We start from the raw sequence: 19,627 nt of genomic DNA, 5'->3' as shown, positions 1-19,627 counted from the left end.
ATTTGGGATAGCCAGGGCTCTGTAGAGAGAAGCTCTGACACAAATAAGTAAGTACAATTCTGCCTTTGTGTTGCCATCAGGACCTTGAAGAACTGGATCCAGATTTTATTATGGCCAAACAGGTTGAACAACTGGAGAAAGAAAAGAAGGAACTTCAGGAACGCCTGAAGAATCAAGAAAAGAAGGTAATGAGAGGGTAGATTGATGGATTTTAAACAAGGTCTCCAAACTGCCCTTAAACTGCTATGCAGCTGAGATTGCCCTTGAATTCTTGATCCTCCTGCCTAGTGGCATTGCTAATCTTTTCATATAACTTAAAAAGAATCTATTTTGGCCAGGTGGTGTTTGTGCATTCCTTTAATCCTCCACTTGGGAATCAGTGGCCGGTTGATCTCTGAGTTTGAGTTCATTTTGGTCTTTAGAGGAAGTTCCAGGGCAGACAGTATATAGTCCTGTGTCAAAAAACAAAACAAAACAAAAAAGGGGGTTATTTTGTAACACTGCATTTGTTTCCATCCCATTCAGATTGACTATTTTGAGAGAGCTAAGCGTTTGGAAGAAATTCCTTTAATAAAGAGTGCTTATGAGGAACAAAGGGTTAAAGACATGGACCTGTGGGAACAGCAAGAAGAAGAAAGAGTAAGCTTTTCATTTCATTGTGGTGTCATAGACCATAAGCTAAGTTATAAGTCAGCCAGAAAAAGTTTTTAAATTCTTTTGCTAGATGTAATGCTTTAACGACTGTTTACTGGAAAAAGAAAGGTTCAAAGTAAAGGTTTAATAAGAAACTATTAATTACAGCCTTATGTGCACACAAATGAGAGAGAGGTCATATTTGTGGGGCCCTGGGCATCTGAAGTCTCAGGGTCTACCATCTGGAGACTTACAGGATTATGTTGTTAATTCTTACTGTTTTTTAAAGCATAAGTTAGGATTTTGTGATAATTCTCCTTAGGCATACGTATTTAAGCAGAAATAGAAAATACTTGGGACAGTATGGAGGCTTTTATAGGACTTCCATTAGGGATCTGTTGGGATGTTCTGTTTTCACTGCAAAATACAGGGGAAGGGGAAGCTTCTCAGTGTAAGGAACGTGAGCATCTTCCTGGGGTGATGCTTTGGAGATTACCTAGTGTTGTGTACTTTCAGATCACTACAATGCAGCTAGAACGAGAAAAAGCTCTGGAGCATAAGAATAGGATGTCACGAATGTTGGAAGACAGAGATCTATTTGTGATGCGGCTCAAAGCTGCCCGGCAGTCTGTCTATGAGGTAAGCTCACTATGGGGTCTTTTTTTGTTTGTTTTGTTTAGGGAAAAGTTTAATTTTGAACTTTGAGTTTTCTTTTGAGGATTTTCCCTTAACACAGGTAATTAACAGGTAATTACTCAGTATTTGTATAGATGAGTTGGGAGATATTTTAATCTTTTCAAGCGTTTCAAAGATGAAAGTTGATTCTTTTGATCTTTTTGAAGTGTGGGATTTTTGGGGCAGTTGCAGGATGGAATTTCAGGCCTACCAGATAGCTACCTCTAGATTCTTTTTTTTCTTTTTTAAAGATTTATTATTATATGTAAGTGCATTGTAACTGTCTTCAGACACACCAGAAGAGGTCGTTAGAGCTCATTACAGATGGTTGTGAGCCACCATGTGGTTGCTGGGATTTGTATTCAGGACCTTCAGAAGAGCAGTCAATGCTCTTAACTGCTGAGCAATCTCTCCAGCCCTTTTCCTAAGTTTTATTTTTACTATTTGATTCAGAAGTGAATTAGATCACGGCCAGGCATCTAGGTACATTATCTTAATAATAGCACTTGGGAGTCATAGGCAGGCAGATCTGAGTTGTGGGTCAGCCTGGTCTATGTAGTGAGTTCTAAAAAAGAAATGAGCTATATCAAAGATAGTTTGTTGTTAAAAGCTCTGAGTCAGTTTCTTTATTATAAGTAAAATGTGACTTTTGAGGTAGGGGGTGAAACTGGGAGTTGAAACTACCCACCTCAGATGTGCCAGGCAAGCACTCAGCTCTCAGTGATACTAGTCCAGTGTGTAGATAATACTAATAATTCAAAATTTAACAAATATGACACAATATTTCTTAACCCATTAAGAGATTCTGCTTTTGGATTTATTTGGTGGCCACTTTCTATGGTTTTCAGATTGTCTGAACTTCCAAGTGTAAAACTGTTATTCATGTTTATCATTAAAAAAATGGCCTGTGGGGTAACTGTTGAATTTGCAGGAAAAACTGAAACAGTTTGAAGAGCGCTTAGCAGAAGAAAGGCATAGTCGCCTAGAAGATCGGAAAAGGCAGCGGAAAGAAGAACGCAAAATAACTTATTACAGAGAAAAGGAAGAAGAAGAGCAGAGGAGGGCAGAGGAGCAGATGCTCAAAGGTAACCATAGTAACCGTTAAACTGCATAGGTGTGTGGGTGCCACGTTTCACAATCTTATTTAGAAAACCAAGGGATCAGATAACGCAGTGCTTTGAATATGTTGGTGCTGCTTCCTATATCAGTCTATAGCTACATACTTTTATACTTTCCCTGTTGGTGGTTTAGTATCCTGTGCCATTAATGATAATTACATAGGTGGTTCTATACCTGGAACTCCATATATTCGGTTGAAGTTCTAGTGTGGTTTCTGTTGCTGCAATAAAACACTGACCAAAAGCACTTTGGGGGATAAAGAGAAGGTTTATTTGGATTCCATATCATGGTCCATCATTGAGGGAAGCCAGAGTTTCTGCCAGGGGGCTCAAGGTACTGAAACAAAGACCACAGAAGAAAGCTGCTTCCTTGATAAGTCCCTCTGACTTGCTCAGCTACCTTTCTTACACAGCCTAGGCACACCTGCCCAAGGATGGTTTTGCCCACAGCAATCATCAGTCAAGACATGCCCATAGGCCAGTCTGATAGAGATAGTTCCTAGGTTGATACTCTTCCCTCCCAATTTTGCCTAGATTTGTGTGACTGAACAAAAGCATGATTAGTGTGTAGGGCCATCCTAATCATGGTGGACTACTTGTGGGTTTTTTTTTCTTAAGGGCACGGGGGGCTCTTGTTTGTTTTTTTGAATCTTAATCACTATTTGTTGGTTCCCATCTACTTTAAATTTAAGTTTTTCTAAATTATTGGGAATGTATGATGTGTAGAAGAGGCTAACTTTGAAGAATCAGGTGTTTTTTTCATTTTTATATAGGTTCTGAGGATTAAATACATAGATTATGTGTAAATGCTGGTCACATTGCTGGTCATGTTATTATCACCTTCTAAAACGAGTGCATCTCTGCTTTATACTAGAAGAGCAACCCTGATGGTAGGAGTATGGGTGGGAAGCACATTTGAGTAACCTGACAAATTTTCATAGAGCGAGAAGAAAGAGAGCGTGCTGAGAGAGCAAAACGGGAGGAAGAACTTAGAGAGTATCAGGAGCGAGTCAAGAAACTAGAAGAAGTAGAAAGGAAAAAGCGGCAAAGAGAGCTGGAAATTGAAGAAAGGGAAAGGCGCAGAGAGGAAGAAAGGAGACTTGGTGATGATCCACTTTCTAGGAAGGTGAGTATAGACGTTATTCTCTTTGTTTTTTCTTTGTTGCTGGAGTGTGAATCTAGACTTTATCTGGCAAATCCCCTATTACTGAGCTGTCTTCCCAGACCTTGTGCATTTATTTAATTGCACGTAAATATACCAGTGAATTTTCTTGTACTATCGTGGCCTGATTTCTCTGACTACTACTGATACCAAGATCTGTTTGTATTCAGTGTCTCCATCAATTGGGAGAGATAATTGGGTACATTCCAACTTCATTCAAAATGTATAGTACAACGATATAATTGGACTTCTTGATATTACTTGTATGCAAAAATGACTTGTTTCTCTCATCTCTTGAATTCTTCTAATTGTTTTGTTGCCCATAATTCAGTTTAAATTAGCCCATGTGTCATTTTTGATTCCTAAACTGTTTCCCCAGTCATAATCTCTTTCTATACTTCAGATCTGTCTGCTACAGTTTTCATAATGGTAACATGTGTGTCCCTTAAATCTGCTCTTCTGTCTCTGCTTCATTTGGGCTGTACTCATTTCCTAGAGAAAAGCAAACAAAATGAGCCCTTTTCACCAGTTTTAGCTGTCAGCTTGTGCTTCAGCAGCTCAGAGTTATTGCTTTGCTCTTTAAACAAAAGTGCTTGTTTATTGATTTTTTTTTTTTCCCAGAAAATAATATTTCTGTAGATTATTTTTAGTTATGCACATGGGGGAGTGCTGAGTACTGGATTCACTGGGGCAGGAGTTTACAGATAGTTGTGAGCATCTTATGTTGGTGCTGGGAACTGAACTGTTATCCTCCAGAAGAGCAGTACATACACTTAACTCTTTCCAGTCCCTAGGTTTTTATTTCTGTGGGAGTATGAGATCTCACACAGCCAAGGTTAGCTTTAAGCTCCTGATCCTGTTGTCTGTCTTCAAGCAATGAAGTTACAGCTGCAGTGCCTCATTTTGACCAAGAGTCTTATTTTAGGATCTTGAGGTTTGTTTAATTAAATAATGAAGTGCTTGACTGGTAGTAACTCCAGTAGTTGTAATTATAAACTATGTGCCTTTTTGCTTTGTCCGCAGGACTCTCGGTGGGGAGATAGAGATTCAGAAGGCACCTGGAGGAAAGGACCAGAAGCTGACTCTGAGTGGAGAAGAGGCCCACCAGAAAAGTAAGACTGTGGGATCAGTGCTCTTTGTCTTAGATCCTAGTGTCTGGGATTTAAAATCAAATCAGATGTGTAGAAAAAAAGGTGATGAGGTTTCTGTAAGAATTGTATGCATCTGTTATTTGAGCCAGTGTCGAGGGTTTTTGTAGCTTTAGGATGACTTTGATCTTGTCTCTACCTCCCAAGGATTGGATTTACATGCTTGTTTAATCTTTGTAGTAATGAGTATAGAACTCAAGGTTGATAACAGCATAGCAAGCACTCTACTACTAAGCTACTTGCTCAGTTCTTGACTATTTTTTATGGTAACTGCTAGTGATAGACGGGAACAGTGGCTTTAAAATTATGCAGAAATTAAAGTTTAGAGGAAGCTCATTGTAAAATATATAGGTAATTTTTTCGAGACTATTATCTGATTGTTAGTCTATGTTGATTAAAGATACTGAATTTTGCATAGTTTTTATTTAGAAACATTTTTAAAGGACCAGAGTTAATGAATTTAGACTTGGTGATTTGTAAGAAATAGTGAAATCAAGGGTCCATATTCTTTTTGAAAATTTTGTTTTTAAAGCTGTTTCTTGTTTCTCCTTAGGGAGTGGAGACGAGAAACTCGGGATGATGAGAGGCCTCACAGGAGAGATGAGGATCGGCTGAGGCGCTTGGGGGGGGACGATGAAGAGAGAGAGTCTTCTCTTAGACCGGATGATGATCGCATCCCCAGGCGTGGCCTGGATGATGACCGAGGGCCTAGACGTGGTCCCGATGAAGATAGATTTTCTCGTAGAGGAACAGATGATGACCGTCCTTCCTGGCGTAATGCAGATGATGACAGGCCTCCCAGGCGAATTGGTGATGATGACAGGGGAAGCTGGCGTCACACAGATGACGACAGACCACCCAGACGGGGACTAGATGATGACAGACCACCCAGACGGGGACTGGATGATGAGAGAGGAAGCTGGCGTACAGCAGATGAGGAAAGAGGACCTAGACGTGGGATGGATGATGACCGGGGGCCAAGACGAGGAGGTGCTGATGATGAACGGTCATCCTGGCGGAATGCTGATGATGACAGGGGTCCCAGGAGAGGCATGGATGATGATAGGGGTCCCAGGCGAGGGATGGATGATGACCGAGGACCTTGGAGGAATGCTGCTGAAGATAGGATTTCCAGGAGAGGTGCAGATGATGACCGAGGGCCTTGGAGAAATATGGATGATGATAGGATTCCTAGACGGGGTGATGATGCAAGACCTGGTCCTTGGAGACCATTTGTCAAGCCAGGTAAGATTCTAGTTTTAAAATTAAGATGTTTTGTGACATGTTTGATAGATTTGTTTACATGTAAAAAATGAAATTATTGGGCTAAATGATAGTTGTACTATATTCTTTTTAGATAGATAAGAGATAGGTCTTTTTCCTTATGCCCATGCAGTGGCTTTTACATAAAAATTACTCTTTTTAAATGTCCACACAACTGTCTGTCCATGGGGTCATACTTAGGAGCTCATTTTTGTTCTTCTGGGAGTGCTCACTGACACTCTTCCAAATACACACCTGCTCTTATGAACTACTGTCTTAAATGTGTAAATTAGGAGTTCTCTGCTTTCTGTTTTAGCCTTTGTGTTAAGTTTGCCATTTATCTCAGCTCCTTTTTAAAAGATTCATTATTTTTAAATTACATGTGAATGCACACCTATATATGGGTATGCACATGTGAATGCAGATGTCCTTGGAGGCTAGAGCATCAAATTTCCTGGGAATGGAATGAAGGCAGTTAGTTATGAGATATCTGACATGGTACAAGAACAATATATGCTGTCAACTACTGAGCCATTCTCCAGCCCTCATCTGCCTTTTGATGATCCTTAAATCTACCTACTTCTGTTCCTTTGAGCCTTGCCCTACTAACTGGTTTTTGCCATTTTCCCCTACTGACAGTTCTTTTTGTAGTACCCAGAATAAAACTTTCTTGTAATTACCACCTTTTTGCTTTTACTAGTTGTGATATCTGTGACAGACCTTTTTGTCTTTTCTTGCTTTGGTCATATTTCACTGTCAGCTATGTGACCTTAGGACTAGTGGCTTCCATGCCTTTTGTAAAATGACAGTCTGATAGATTCTCAGTTAACTTTAGTTGTGTCCTATAGGAAGTTGCCAAGTACTGAGGAATCCTAGGGAAAATACAAGGTTAGGTGTCTTCATAGTCTGCCACCCATCAATATATAATTTGTCTCTTGATGTGTTTCTGTTTAAACCACTTTAGTGGAAACAGTACTTGATTTATCATCAATATATGGTCAGCAGTTCTGAACCCTTGTCTAGTACCCTTTTGCCTTTAAAATTGGAGATTGTACTTTAACCTATGCTTGAGGGTCATTTGGACAGTGAAGTAACCAGGAAAAAAAATCACAGTACTAAATAAGTAGACCGTTAAAAAGGATATTTATTTATTTGTTTGTTTGTTTGTTTGTTTGTTTGTTTATTGTAAAAGGGCTGATCCTGGGAGGCACAGTGCTACCAACCTGAGCTGGCATTATCTGTGTCAGGAGACAACTTTTCCCCCCTGAACTTCGTGATTGTGAAATTGCCACAAGTTTTAATTATGTGATTATAAATATTTTGAATGTAGGCTGTGCATAATGGCACACACCTTTGATCTCACACACTTGAAGGCTAGCCTAGTCCCAGGACAGCCAGGCCTACATAGAGAAACCCTGTCCCGGTTGGAGAAATGGCTCAGCGGTTAAGAGCACTGACTGCTCTTCCAGAGGTCCTGAGTTCAAATCCCAGTAACCACATGGTGGCTCACAGCCATCTCTAATGAAATCTGACACCCTCTTCTGATGTGTCTGAAAACAGCAACAGTGTACTTACATATAATAAATAAATCTTTTAAAAATGGAGGTGGGGCTGGTCAGATGCCTCAGAGGTTAAGAGCACTGACTGCTCATCCGGAGGTCGTGAGTTCGAGTCCCAGCAACCACATGGTGGCTCACAAACATCCATAATGATAAATAAATAAATAAATAAATTGCTAAATAAAGGAATAATAAGAAATCCTGTCTTTAAAAAAAGGAAATCAAGAATCTGGCAGTGGTAATTGACTTAAGGATTAAACAAGTTAAATCCCCAGCACCACATAAATCTATAGTTGTTAATTTGTTAAAAATAAAATTGCTTCTTTTTATAAACTAGGTGGATGGAGAGAGAAAGAAAAGGCTAGAGAAGAGAGTTGGGGTCCACCTCGAGAATCAAGACCATCAGAAGAACGTGAATGGGATAGAGACAAAGAGAAGGACAGAGATAATCAAGATCGAGAGGAGAATGACAAGGACCTTGAACGAGATAGGGACAGAGAGAGAGATGGAGACCGGGAGGATCGTTTCAGAAGACCCAGGTTAGTAATGACCTACTGTGGTAACAGGTTTGTTTCTTTTAAACTCTGCTGTGCATTCCAAATCACTTTTGAGAAATAATGCTTCAGTTTAATTTACCACTTAGAGTGCACGTAAAGTGTGAGTAACACTCCCCTCGCCCCATCTAGAAAATGAGAATATGGATGTTTAACCTGTTGGCTGTTTGCAGGTTACATAACTGATAAAGGAACCAACCACTCCAGATGTCTACCACTCCTACTTAGAGCAATGGATCAGCTTAGTTGGTCTTAATCCTTTTTTGTTTGTTTTTGAGAAGGTGGCATCTTTCTGTGTTGTAGCTCACTCAGGTTGACCTGAAATTCACACTCAGTTTTTATTAGTGGTAAAAGTCCTGGCTTGTTCCCTCTGTTTTAATGGCTTTGCCACTAGCAAATCTAGTAGAAAATGGCAGCCAGCAACTTTTTTGTGACCCTTGGAATATGGGTTGTGTAGTATCTTTAGGTAAATAACTACAGTGAGGTCTGTTTGCTTTCTCAGATACGAGATTCAGATGTTAGTTAAAACTCTGATAAGGTTAGACTAATAAACTGGATTTAATGTGTTGCTTTGGGGGGGGCGGTTGAGACAGGGCTTCTTTATGTAGCCCTATCTATTCTGGAACACATCTGTAGACCAGCCTAGCCTAGAACTCAGAAATCTGCCTGCCTCTACCTCCCAAGTTCTGGGATTAAGGATGTGCACTAACACCACCCAGATGGTGTGTTGCTTATAATTATCCATATATTCTGTAAAGAACTGAGCTTGTCACTTTAAATGGCCACAGGGATGAAGGTGGCTGGAGAAGAGGACCAGCAGAAGAATCTTCAAGCTGGAGAGATTCAAGTCGCCGTGATGATAGGGACAGGGAAGACCGTCGACGGGATAGAGATGATCGTCGAGATCTGAGAGACCTGAGAGACAGAAGGGATTTAAGAGATGATAGAGATCGGAGAGGACCTCCCCTCAGATCAGAGCGAGAAGAAGGTAGAGATATTTTGGCTGTTAGAATATTGGAAAACTGCTTATGGCATGATGGGGGCTTTTTAATTCTTTTAAATTAGTATGAACCCTGATAGGAGTAAATTTAGTGTACTTGTCAGGTTGTGACGTAAGCTCTTCTCAAGGTGAGTGTAGCAATACACTAAATGATAGGCAGCAGAAATTGATATTAATGAAAATGGAGACAGCATTAACTATGTAAGGTCCTCATAGATGAACACAAGAATTTAAACCTGGAGATGTTAGGGCTGGCGATTGGCTCAGTGAGGAGGGACTTTGTGTTTTCTCTCTCCTAACAACATGGTAACAAAAGAATTCACTCCCTGAAAGTGACCTCTACAAATTCATATCCATAAGTACTTCTAGTGACATTAAAATGTCCATTGTGCTTACTTTCCTCACATGCCTTTTAACAGTTTGCTCAGCAGAATCAGAAGAGTATTAAAACTAATAAACTAAAATCTCACGTTTTTATAACTCATTTGATAAAATTCAAGAGTGAAAAATTCTTTGACTTAACATATTCTGATTTTTGTTATACTCTCAGGTTTATGACCATTAGAATATTTCCAGTTTTCAGTTATGTCTGCAAGTTCATAGTTTAAAGATTTTGGTCAGAAATGACACAATAATTAAAATGTGGGGGCTTTTACTGTGATTCTGCATTGTTGGGTTTTCCAAGTAGTTTCAGGCAGACGTCTGTTTATTTTAAACCAATAAAAATAGTACAAGCCTACACTTAAAGATGTTTAAACTTTTCTAGCAAGCTCTTGGAGACGCACTGATGACAGGAAAGATGACCGGACTGAAGAGAGGGATCCACCTCGTCGTGTTCCTCCCCCAGCTCTTTCAAGAGATCGAGAAAGAGAGAGAGAACGAGAAGGTGAGAAAGAGAAAGCATCCTGGAGAGCGGAGAAAGATAGGGAGTCCCTTCGTCGTACTAAGAATGAAACTGATGAAGATGGATGGACCACAGTACGACGTTAAGTCCCAAGATGATGGAGTCAAACTTGTGGCTTACATAGGTTTGATCACATTCAAGGATTATTATACTTGTGCTTCAACCAGTCTAAATTGAATTCTTTAATGTTGTCTCACCATAACACAAAAAGCATGAACTTGTATTAATCATATATAATAGATGATCATGCACTGTATTCACAGGAGGTTGGAAAACCATGCCATTTTCTGGAACTTAAGGTGTTGCATTATTTCATCAATCATTTGTTAAAAAAAAAACTAAAAAATAAAAATGTGAACCCTTCAGGTGTAAACACCTTATCTTGGTATACAATTGATCTTTTTGTTTTGTTTTGATTTTGAAGTATCAGATATTAATTTGGAATAAGGTAAGGTTCTCTTGAAACATTTGAAAACCCTTTAAGCCAACTGATCTGACAGCTTTTCCATCAGTAGAAATGGGGACATACCTTCTTAGGTATTTACTATTAACTACATTTAGGCAGTTTATAGCTTATGATCAGTGTAGTAGACATTACAAACACTGGTTGTAATGGGGTTTTCTGTAGACTTTACTTGAGAGGTGAGTATAAAGCATTTTTTAGTCATCATCATGACGATGCTGCTCAAGTGCAGATCCAGAACAGTACAGCATTGGGTTCCTAGAGCATTTGGTAAACTGTTGTGGGTTTCTTTTTTCTGTTGCCAAAACTGCTTTTCCACTAATTCATGCCTTTCAAGCATTTTAAATATGACAATATTTATAAATGTGTGGTTTGGAGGAATTGTTTAAATTCTTTTTCCTAATTTTCTTTTTTCAGGATAGATTATTTCAACAAGTAATTTGTAGTGATGACTGTGTTGACTTCAATTTTGGAGTGTAGTAGCTGTGTTAAAAAAAGAGTAATAACCATTTGGTCTTATTGAAGCCAACACGGAATTTGCTGCTGTGTTTTTTTCTTTGGTGATAAATAAAATACTTACATAATTGGTGTTAGTGTTGATTTGTCAATGGTGCTATATTCCATATATTAAGTTTCTGTGAATTTTTATCACTGCTCTTAAAATATGTCATTGTTAGTATCAAAAGAATAACTTTACACAAAAAGCAAATAGTAGCAGCTAGCAAGTTTGTGAAGTGCCCTTGTTCATGGAAACATTACCTTGAGTCATTCTCTGAGGTGGTGTGCATGAGGTACCACTTTGGGTTTCATCAGGAATTAGGAAAAAATCCAATAACATAGTTGTAGAGGATTTTTGCCACAAACTTACAGTCTGTGTAAGCCTATAAATTTTACTAAGTAGTGGTTTAAAATACTACATTGTTAAAACTGTCAGCCCAGAAGAGAGAATGATTTTTTTCCTTTGTTACTGAGGACTGAAATTTCAACTATGGAAGTTTCTTGTGGCTAGAGGGCTTACTCAGTCAAAACAAGTAAAAGTACTTACTTATAGACTACTTACGTGTTTTGTTGTTGGTTTTTTGTTTTAAAGACCACTGGCTTTATTTGGGGCAGTAACTTGCCTATGTATGTTTTTACTAGTGAGCCTGATGCTAATGTGATGCCATAGATAATCCCCAGCAAGTGATTCTTATGATCAGCTACATTTAGATGAATGTACAGGGTAGGGAGGGGAGCAGGTTTTCCTGCAGACGTAGCCGTGCAGCTCAGTTGGGGTTTCCAGATAGTTTCTGCTTTCTGTTGTGGGAGAGAACCTAGAGAACAGGGTGGGAGCAGAAGTATCTGATGCTTTGTGGTCTAGCTCATGGGTTCCTACCATCACAGTTCTCCTTCTACTGTGACCTCACCAGCATTAAAGAGGTTAAAGGAAAGCTGATTAATCTTCGGGATGTGCCAGGTGAGCCCCGTGGCTTCTGGGGCTGTAAGCAAATGGAGCCTTAATGCTTATAGCTATGCTTGAAGGTGGAGAGAATCCTTAGAAGAGCTAACTACATTAGGGGGATCAAACATATGTATGGGATATTAGTCAAGAGCCACCAATGCTACATGGCTTGTAATTCCAGAATTTTCCAGGTCAGTTTTGGCTGGTGAAACTTTTTTTTTCCCCAAAGACACTTTGTCAAAGTTAAATTTATAATAGAACTATGAGACATTAGAGGGAATGTTTTTCAGCAAACTCAAGACAACAAAATTAGCCTGAAATAAAACACATTTCTGATAGTTTTGAAATACATGGTTTTGGTTTAATATATCTAACAAAAGTTATAATCAAAGCCATTTAACTTCTGAAAAGGACTTTATAGGAAAAATAAAGTACAAAAAAGTAAAAAGCTGATAAAACTAACAAGTTTGGATAGACAAATGCAGGCTAAGCACAGCACAACCTGTGCCTTTCTGCCCATGGTGAAGCTGTTACAATGCTGTGCCTTTTTGTGGTCTAGCCAGATGCACAGTGCATTCTTAGGCAGAAGCCAACTTTATCAAAGTGTTATATGAAACTTTGGGTTTTAAGTTTCATTTTTGTCCCTTTAATGGCATCCTAGGGTTTTGTGCATTCTAGGCAAGTGCTCTATCATTGAGCTATACCCATGGCCCTAAACTTGGATGTCTACTGTAAACATTTTTGCAAAACCTTTATAACATTGCATTCCAAGGATTGCTTAGCCTTCCTCTGCCTCCTGAGTGTCAGGATTAAAGGATTGGCTATTTTTAGGGCTAAGTTTATTTTCTCTAGAACACTGGAAAAACAAGTATTTTTTCCTTTTTTTTGGCTGTACACTTTCAGTATCTGTTAGCTGGGAAACAGACTTGGCATGGGTTGGAGAACACCATGTGGGATACAATTTTGTGTGGACACTACTGTGCAAGTACATGGAGGTCAGAGGTCAAGGGTTGCCCTACTCAATCATATTCTCCTTTTCTTCAAACAAGATGTTTCTTTTGAATCTGGATTTTTCCATACCTGGAGCTAGACTGCCTTGCTAGTGTCCCCAGTGATGCAACCACAGCTACCTTTGGCTTAAATTACCCCAAATCTGCAGATGAATGTGGAGGTCCAACTAAAGACAACCATCTAGCTTATGAGATCATGTTTTTCACTCAGGCCTGGAGCTCATCCACATAGTAAGGCTGGTCTCTGCCTCATGAGCACTGGGGTTATAGGCATACCACTATTCCCTTATGTAGATGCTGGGGATAGAACTTGGGTCCTTGTGTTTAGAAGCGCTTTTCTGACAGCTCCCTGTATTATAACAGCTACCTAGTTTGATATTTTCCAGAACCCTCTCAATACCATGGAACGAGAATGCCAAGTTTCAGCAGCCTTTAGTTCTGGTAAGATGCCGAAAATTAAAAGTTGGCATTAGGTATATGTGGTTATGGTTCAGCTCATGTGCTTAAATACTGGCAACCATACATACGTGCCTTGGGAAATATCTGATGGGATTACAGCAATCTGACTTGATCTTGCTTTTGACATTGAGAATACCTTTTTGAAAAGGCAGATCAGCTAGAGGATGCAAATTTATGTTGACTTGAAAAACTTCACCTCAAAACAAGTAGTATATTTTCTAGCAAAATAACAAGGAACGTTTTAATACATTCAGGACTAAGCCCAGTGAATGTGGTGGGGCTATAACTAACAGGGATAGTTTTCTTCCTTGTGAAGAAGTCCTCCCTTTTACCAATAGGGCTAACAGCTGTCAGTGTTTTCACACCGCCTCTTTTTATACAGAAAGTAAGTTTGCTGTAAAGTTGCTACTTAATACGAAAGGCAGTCTAGCCTAACTCCCAGTATTCCTAGCTAAATCTGACTATTGCAAACTTTATATACTTAATCTCTTGGCTGGTATTAGCAGATGGTGGTGTTGATGCACGGCTGAATTTAACTTAATCCACCTTTACCTTTGCCTCTTCTGTCTAGATGGTAGGTAGTTTTGTGCCATATTCCAGCACTCACTATGATAGATTTACAGGAGTACTGGAAAGAGGAACTTTTGCATGAAGATCTTTTGGGGTTCTGGAGACAGGGGTCTCAGTAATAGTGGAACCACCAAGAGGGAGTTTATGAGGCAGACTTGAAGTGGTGTTTATTCTGGCACACCCTCTGTAAATTGAAAGGCAAACAGCCCAGAGTAGAACCTTTTGGAACTCGAGTTATTGCATTATAGTCCCCCATTTTCTATTTAGGAACCCTGAACTTGAGCAATCAAGGTGGGTTAACACTGCTCTAAATAGGTTCCTCCTTTCTGAGGAGGAAATGTCTCTTAGCATCAGACACAAAGAATTGGACCATCGGGGTGGTGCATAGAGAAAATGCTAAGCAGGAGTTACTGGGGAGATTAATGGAGTCATAATACTGTCACTGTATAAATACACGTCTCAAACAGCACCGTTTCCAAATATGTACACGATATGATTAAGCCTTGGCACAGTTAATTTTAAGGATTGGAAGGACTACTTGCTAATTCAGAATATCTGATGCATAAAAGGATAAGGAACTGTATTCTACCTGCTACAGATTGTGCCTTTAAGCCTCCCATCTAGGACAGAAACAAGCCACGAGGAGGAACACCCTCTCAATACTGGGAAGTGCACTAAGTTGCTTTACCTGCAATTAGAATGACAAACTAAAATAAATTAATTGCATCAAACAATAAAATAGTCATTTTGCCGACATTCCATACAATTGTTAGTTTTACACTCAGTTCAGAGGCTATTAAAAATACTTTAAACGTTATAAAGTGCCTCCATTCATAAAACGAAACATCCAAGATCAGAGACAATTTCATACGGTTGCGCACCTAAACTAGGCCGACGTATACAGTAAACAGCGCCTCATTCACCGCAATTCAACCGGTGGTATACCCGCTCAGCCCTCACCGTTCTGGATGCGTTTTAGAAACTAGGGACAAAATTCAAGATTTCAACGTCAGAGACCGACCACTCCACAAGAAAGTGCTGCGCTCCTGCGGCTTCGGTAAAATCAAGACGACTTCCCAAGTTGAGGCAAGGGAGAGGAGCGCAGGTTTCAGGTGTACACAGCTTGATGCAGCCCGCTCCTAGCGCAGCTTCTTGCTAGGCAGGCTGTCCCTGTTGCTGCGCGGCGGCGGGCGGACGGTGGGCGGTGGCACTTTGGAGAGCGGGCAATACTTGATGGTATGTGCGTTGTCGCCGCTGGCGCCGCACAGGGGGCACGTGTAGCGGCGCAAGACCGGGCACAGCACCCGGCCGTCCGGGCCCTTGAGGATGTGTGTGGTGTAGAGCGCCACCGCCTCCTTGTTGTTCCGGCAGAACACACACACCTGAAGCTCTGGTTTCAGCAGACGCGCGGCAGTCGCCCCGGAAGCCGCGTGCAGACGAGGCTCGGCAGCCCACGCAGGGCTTGGCTCTTCGCGCGGCGTCACTTCGGCCGTGGATGCGGCGGCGGCGGTGGCGGTGGCGGAGGCGGTGGGTGCGCAGCCCAGCAGCACCGCGGCGGCGCGCCCTGCAAACGGGTTCAGCTCAGCGAAGCGCTCCTCCAGCAACCCGGCCTCAGCGGGGCCGGCACACAGCTCTAGTGCGCGCAGTTCCAACGCACCGCCCAGGTAGCGGCCCCCGGCCTCCGGCTCTTCGCCGTCATCGTCTTCATCGTCCTCGGGCGGCCCCAGCGTGGGCCCCGCCGCCGTGGGCCCGGGCCCCTCATGCGGGGAGCGGCGGTCGCTAGCCCTGGTGATGAGCGTGGCAAGCCCCAGGTAGTCGTTCCAGGAGCTGAAGGGCTGCGGGTGCACCGGGCCCGAGGCGCTCACGTAGCGGGCGCTGGGCACGAGCGCCATAGGCGCGGGGGCGCGGGCGCGGCGGGGCGAGCGTGGCGCCCAAGGGAAAGCCTCCATGGGCCGGCAGCGGGCCGCGCGCCTCCCCGCCGCCGCCGCCGGCAAGGGCCAGACGGAAGGGACGCAGGAGCTTGCCCGCCGGCCTGCCGTGGGGTAGGGCAGTCTTGCTTCCTTTTATCGCTCCCGCTTTCTCCTGTGCCCCTCCTCGCTGTCTCGGCCCTGCCCCCTGCGATCCTCCGCCCGGGCCACTGCGCCCGCGCCCCCGGACGGAGGCGGAGCGGAGGCGGGCGCGCGCTCTTCTCCAGCCCCGCGCGCTTCCTGCGCCCCGTGCGCTGCGCCCACCTCACCAGCTGCGGGGCGCCTGGCATCCTGCGAGGGGGCGGGTGAGGCGCCGCCTCGGGCCCTGGCGCTCAATGGCTGCGGACCTGACTCCGCGGGCGCCGGTCGGGACGCTGATTGGTGGCTACCGGGGAAGGGGCGGGCGGCGCTTGCTGGGAGGGAATGGCTGTGCAGAAAGCGACTGGATGAGGCGGTGGCTGGGGCTTGCTTTTGCACGAGCGTGGAGACCTCAACCGGTTACCCAGCTTGGGTTTTTGTTTTTGTTTTTTTCACTGCGGGGTATTGAGGATGCCAATGGCACAGATCGCAATGAAGCAACGGATGCACTTGCATCCACTTGCAGGTTTGGCTGGACCGGGTTTATGGTTTGAAGCTACCACTTTCCTTTTTATCATCATCAGCAAGAAAAGCTGGGGGAGGCAAGGCTAAGCGCTAGCTCCCATCAGAGCCCAGCTAAAGACCCAGTGACTTCAGTTGGCACAGCGCTCTGGAGCACTTTCCACAGGGTGAAGTCCTCCCATAAACTTTGAGGCTCAGGGAGGAAGCTCACGATTTATGTTTATATGGTAGCGAGTAGTGGAGGATCACAACAGGTCCAACAGGTGTTCAGAAATTGGGGCCATAGGCTGTTCACTTACTCAGGTGGAGGCTACAACTGGTCTAGAAATTCTTACTACGGACCAGTTTGTGTGAAGCTCCTCTTCAGGGTGCTTATATGGAAATCTAGGGTCTGTGGAACTTGAAAAACAGCATATTCAATGCTTTGAAACAGATAACATTTTCTCTTTTTGGTAAAACCCTGGAAAATAAAGGACTTACTAGGAGGGAAAGAGGTAGTCTTGCTCTTCCCTGGAAAAGAAGCAACTTTGAAACTAGGAAAAGGCACCGAGGACTCTTCTGGAATGTGACCTAGGGTGAGGGTCAGAAAATGCTCTGCAGGGGAGAGGGCTGATCTAGCTTTCCCACTCTGTACCGTACAGTGTCAATGGAAGCAAGGTGGTAAGACCTCTGATGCTGTGAGTTTTCTTTGGGTGGTAGGTCACATTCACATGTTTTGGCTTAGGTTTTTTTTTTTTTTTTTTTTACAAACCTACTTTAAGTTCTTCAACACATCAGGTTACCTTATAGCCTACCAAAGGTAGGGGAGGAAGAACGGTTAATAGGACAAGGGGGTCATGGACCTGTTTAGAAGTAGTTATTCCGACCTTTGTTGTCAGGATATCAGCAGTCCAGTTCAATAGTGTCACCAAATATGAATCAGTAGCTGCAGATCAATCCAGAAGAAAACGTGAGGCTCCAACAATGGGCATGGGTCGTCCATGGAAGTGGCGGGAAGCCGCCAAAATATGAGGTTTTTTTTTTCTTTTTCTTTTTGCAAGTTACTCTCTATGAAGTCACGAAAAGTGAAGATCAGCAAAGAAATCACGCCAATGCCAGAGCGTAGTCAGTGAAGACCGGCATCCGCCAGCAAAGTCCAATGAAGACCAGTAAGGCAAACCAATGCCACAGTGTGTCTGTTGGGCTATACAAAGGATGCTCAGAACTTGGTTCTGGTTTGGGTTAGGGTTAGAATGAGTGTGCGGGTGAAACAGATCACTTGTAAGAGGAATCTTTGGGATCATCTAATTTAGTCTTTACAGGTGAAGAAAATGAGGACACCCCTCCCCCCACAAGAAGAGATGGAGTTCTTGAAGGTCAAACAGTGACTATGTCACAGTTAGAATCAGGACTCAGAGCAGGTGACCACTCCGAACACCACAGCACAGAAGGTTTTTTTAGGCTAAGTTTGTATTTACATCGGTGGGTAGCTGGAAAGAAGTAAGTTGGAATGGTGTGGCTTTGCTTGAGCCTGTAGCCTTGTGATTTTTCTACCCAGCCTCTTTGTTCCCTGAAATATAATGTGACTTCTTATATAAGAGTAAATACCTACACCAATAACTTTGACTTGTTTCTCGACTAGCTCATAACCTGTTCATTGTAGTCTAACTCCTCAGTCTCATGCAACTGTCTCCTTCAGTGTTCTGGGGCGGATCTCCTCATTTATTTTATTCTGTGAATGTCACATGGCTGCTTATTTCTCAGTTTCATGCATCTGTCTCCTCCAAGTTTGAGGCAAATCTCCCGTGCCTAACTCTTTCCCAGAACTCAACTCTTCTCTTCTCTTCTCTTCTCTTCTCTTCTCTTCTCTTCTCTTCTCTTCTCTTCTCTTCTCTTCTCTTTTCTCCCTCTCCCCCTCTCTCTCCCTCTCTCTCTCCCTCTCTCTCTCTCCCTCCTTCCCCCTCCCCCAATCTCCTACTTCCTGACTCAGCTGATTGGCCATAGGCTTTTTTAAACTGACAATGATGCTTCCATACATTGCACAAGAGATTCTACATGAGCTGCCTGCCTGCAGGGAGCTGTACAGAGCCCACTGGTGACAGGGACAGAACTTGAAGCCAGAAAGGGGCTTCTCTTCTGATCAACTGTCAAGTTAGGGCTTGAAGATGCATTTCATGTTCTTTCTCATGTCCTAGTTTCCACTGTTCGGTAGAGACCCGAAGCCAGGCAGGGATACTCTGCACTTGGCAGTGTAGTTCCTTTTTTAAAGTTTGTGTTGAACTCAAGTTCAAAATCACCCTTTATGCCCACCCCCACCACCCCGCCACCGGCACCAAAAATAAACAAGTCTCCCACAGAACTGCCTGGCAGTTTTGCTGACACTGAACTTGAGTTCTTACCACAAGCATGGTGGCCCCCAGAGTGATATGAAGATTATTATTCTATAAATGGAAAATTCCACTCTGTACATCTGTCTATGCAGCCTGCATACCTTCAGTGAATGCAAAGTTTTCAAGCTCTGAAGGAGAGTTCTATTCTGAGAAAAACTTCAACAAGCAAAGTTTAAACCTTCTGGTTACTATGTCTGCTTCCTCTAAGACAGGCTGGAGGAAGCAAGAAACAGGACTTTTGTGCTTCTCCATATGCTTCTTAGTCCCTGGGTTGAGTGAGAATAAAGCTTAAAAAAACCCTATTATTGTGTTTTTGTGTGCTCCCCCCCCCCCGTGTGTGAGAGAGAGAGACAGAGAGACACAGAGAGAGAGGCATTGCAGCACAAGTGTGGAGGTCGGAGGACAATTTTCAGGACTAGCATCATCTACCTTTGAGTGGGTTCCAAGGATTAATCTTAGACTGTGTGAGGCTTGCATGGAAAGTGCTTTTCTTTGCCGAGCATCTTGACAGCCCAAGTCTAAAATGTTTATGTGAGTAAGATCAAATGCCTTGTCTAGTTCCTACAGCCTCAGGGCATGGGTGATGGTACAGAGAGGTCCTGGGTGGATGTAGGAGTGTGAGTATCCTGGGACACAACTGCTTCCCACTGCCACCCTTACTCATTCTCAAGTGTTACATAGGCGTTTGGCCCAGAAAGAAAAAGATCATGAAGGCCTTTTATCTATCTATCT

At 42.7% G+C, this 19,627-nt stretch overlaps 2 protein-coding genes across 2 annotated transcripts in view; one reads left to right on the top strand and one right to left on the bottom strand.

Moving 5' to 3' along the window:
- Window positions 1–11,069, top strand: part of Eif3a (eukaryotic translation initiation factor 3 subunit A) — a 29,156-nt gene extending 18,087 nt beyond the window's left edge. The window contains exons 13-22 of the mRNA XM_021151410.2: window positions 81–185; window positions 526–639; window positions 1,150–1,272; window positions 2,240–2,393; window positions 3,368–3,552; window positions 4,612–4,700; window positions 5,290–5,981; window positions 7,896–8,097; window positions 8,901–9,100; window positions 9,879–11,069. Of these exons, the coding sequence (XP_021007069.1) occupies window positions 81–185; window positions 526–639; window positions 1,150–1,272; window positions 2,240–2,393; window positions 3,368–3,552; window positions 4,612–4,700; window positions 5,290–5,981; window positions 7,896–8,097; window positions 8,901–9,100; window positions 9,879–10,102 (2,088 nt within the window). The 3' untranslated portion in view covers window positions 10,103–11,069. The remainder of the gene's footprint in view (window positions 1–80; window positions 186–525; window positions 640–1,149; window positions 1,273–2,239; window positions 2,394–3,367; window positions 3,553–4,611; window positions 4,701–5,289; window positions 5,982–7,895; window positions 8,098–8,900; window positions 9,101–9,878) is intronic.
- Window positions 11,070–12,256: 1,187 nt separating this feature from the next.
- Window positions 12,257–16,181, bottom strand: Nanos1 (nanos C2HC-type zinc finger 1). Its single transcript, XM_021152541.1, has one exon. It carries the CDS (start codon window positions 15,906–15,908, stop codon window positions 15,099–15,101), a length of 810 nt encoding a protein of 269 aa, XP_021008200.1. The 5' UTR covers window positions 15,909–16,181; the 3' UTR covers window positions 12,257–15,098.
- Between the last annotated feature and the right edge of the window lie 3,446 nt (window positions 16,182–19,627).

Source organism: Mus caroli, chromosome 19, assembly GCF_900094665.2.
Source record: "Mus caroli chromosome 19, CAROLI_EIJ_v1.1, whole genome shotgun sequence".
Classification (NCBI taxonomy): domain Eukaryota; kingdom Metazoa; phylum Chordata; class Mammalia; order Rodentia; family Muridae; genus Mus; species Mus caroli.
This window is presented reverse-complemented; position numbering and strand designations above follow the sequence as displayed.

Excerpts from the sequence above, each read along its gene's own strand:
- Nanos1 (XM_021152541.1), bottom strand. The coding sequence starts at position 15,908 with ATGGAGGCTTTCCCTTGGGCGCCACGCTCGCCCCGCCGCGCCCGCGCC.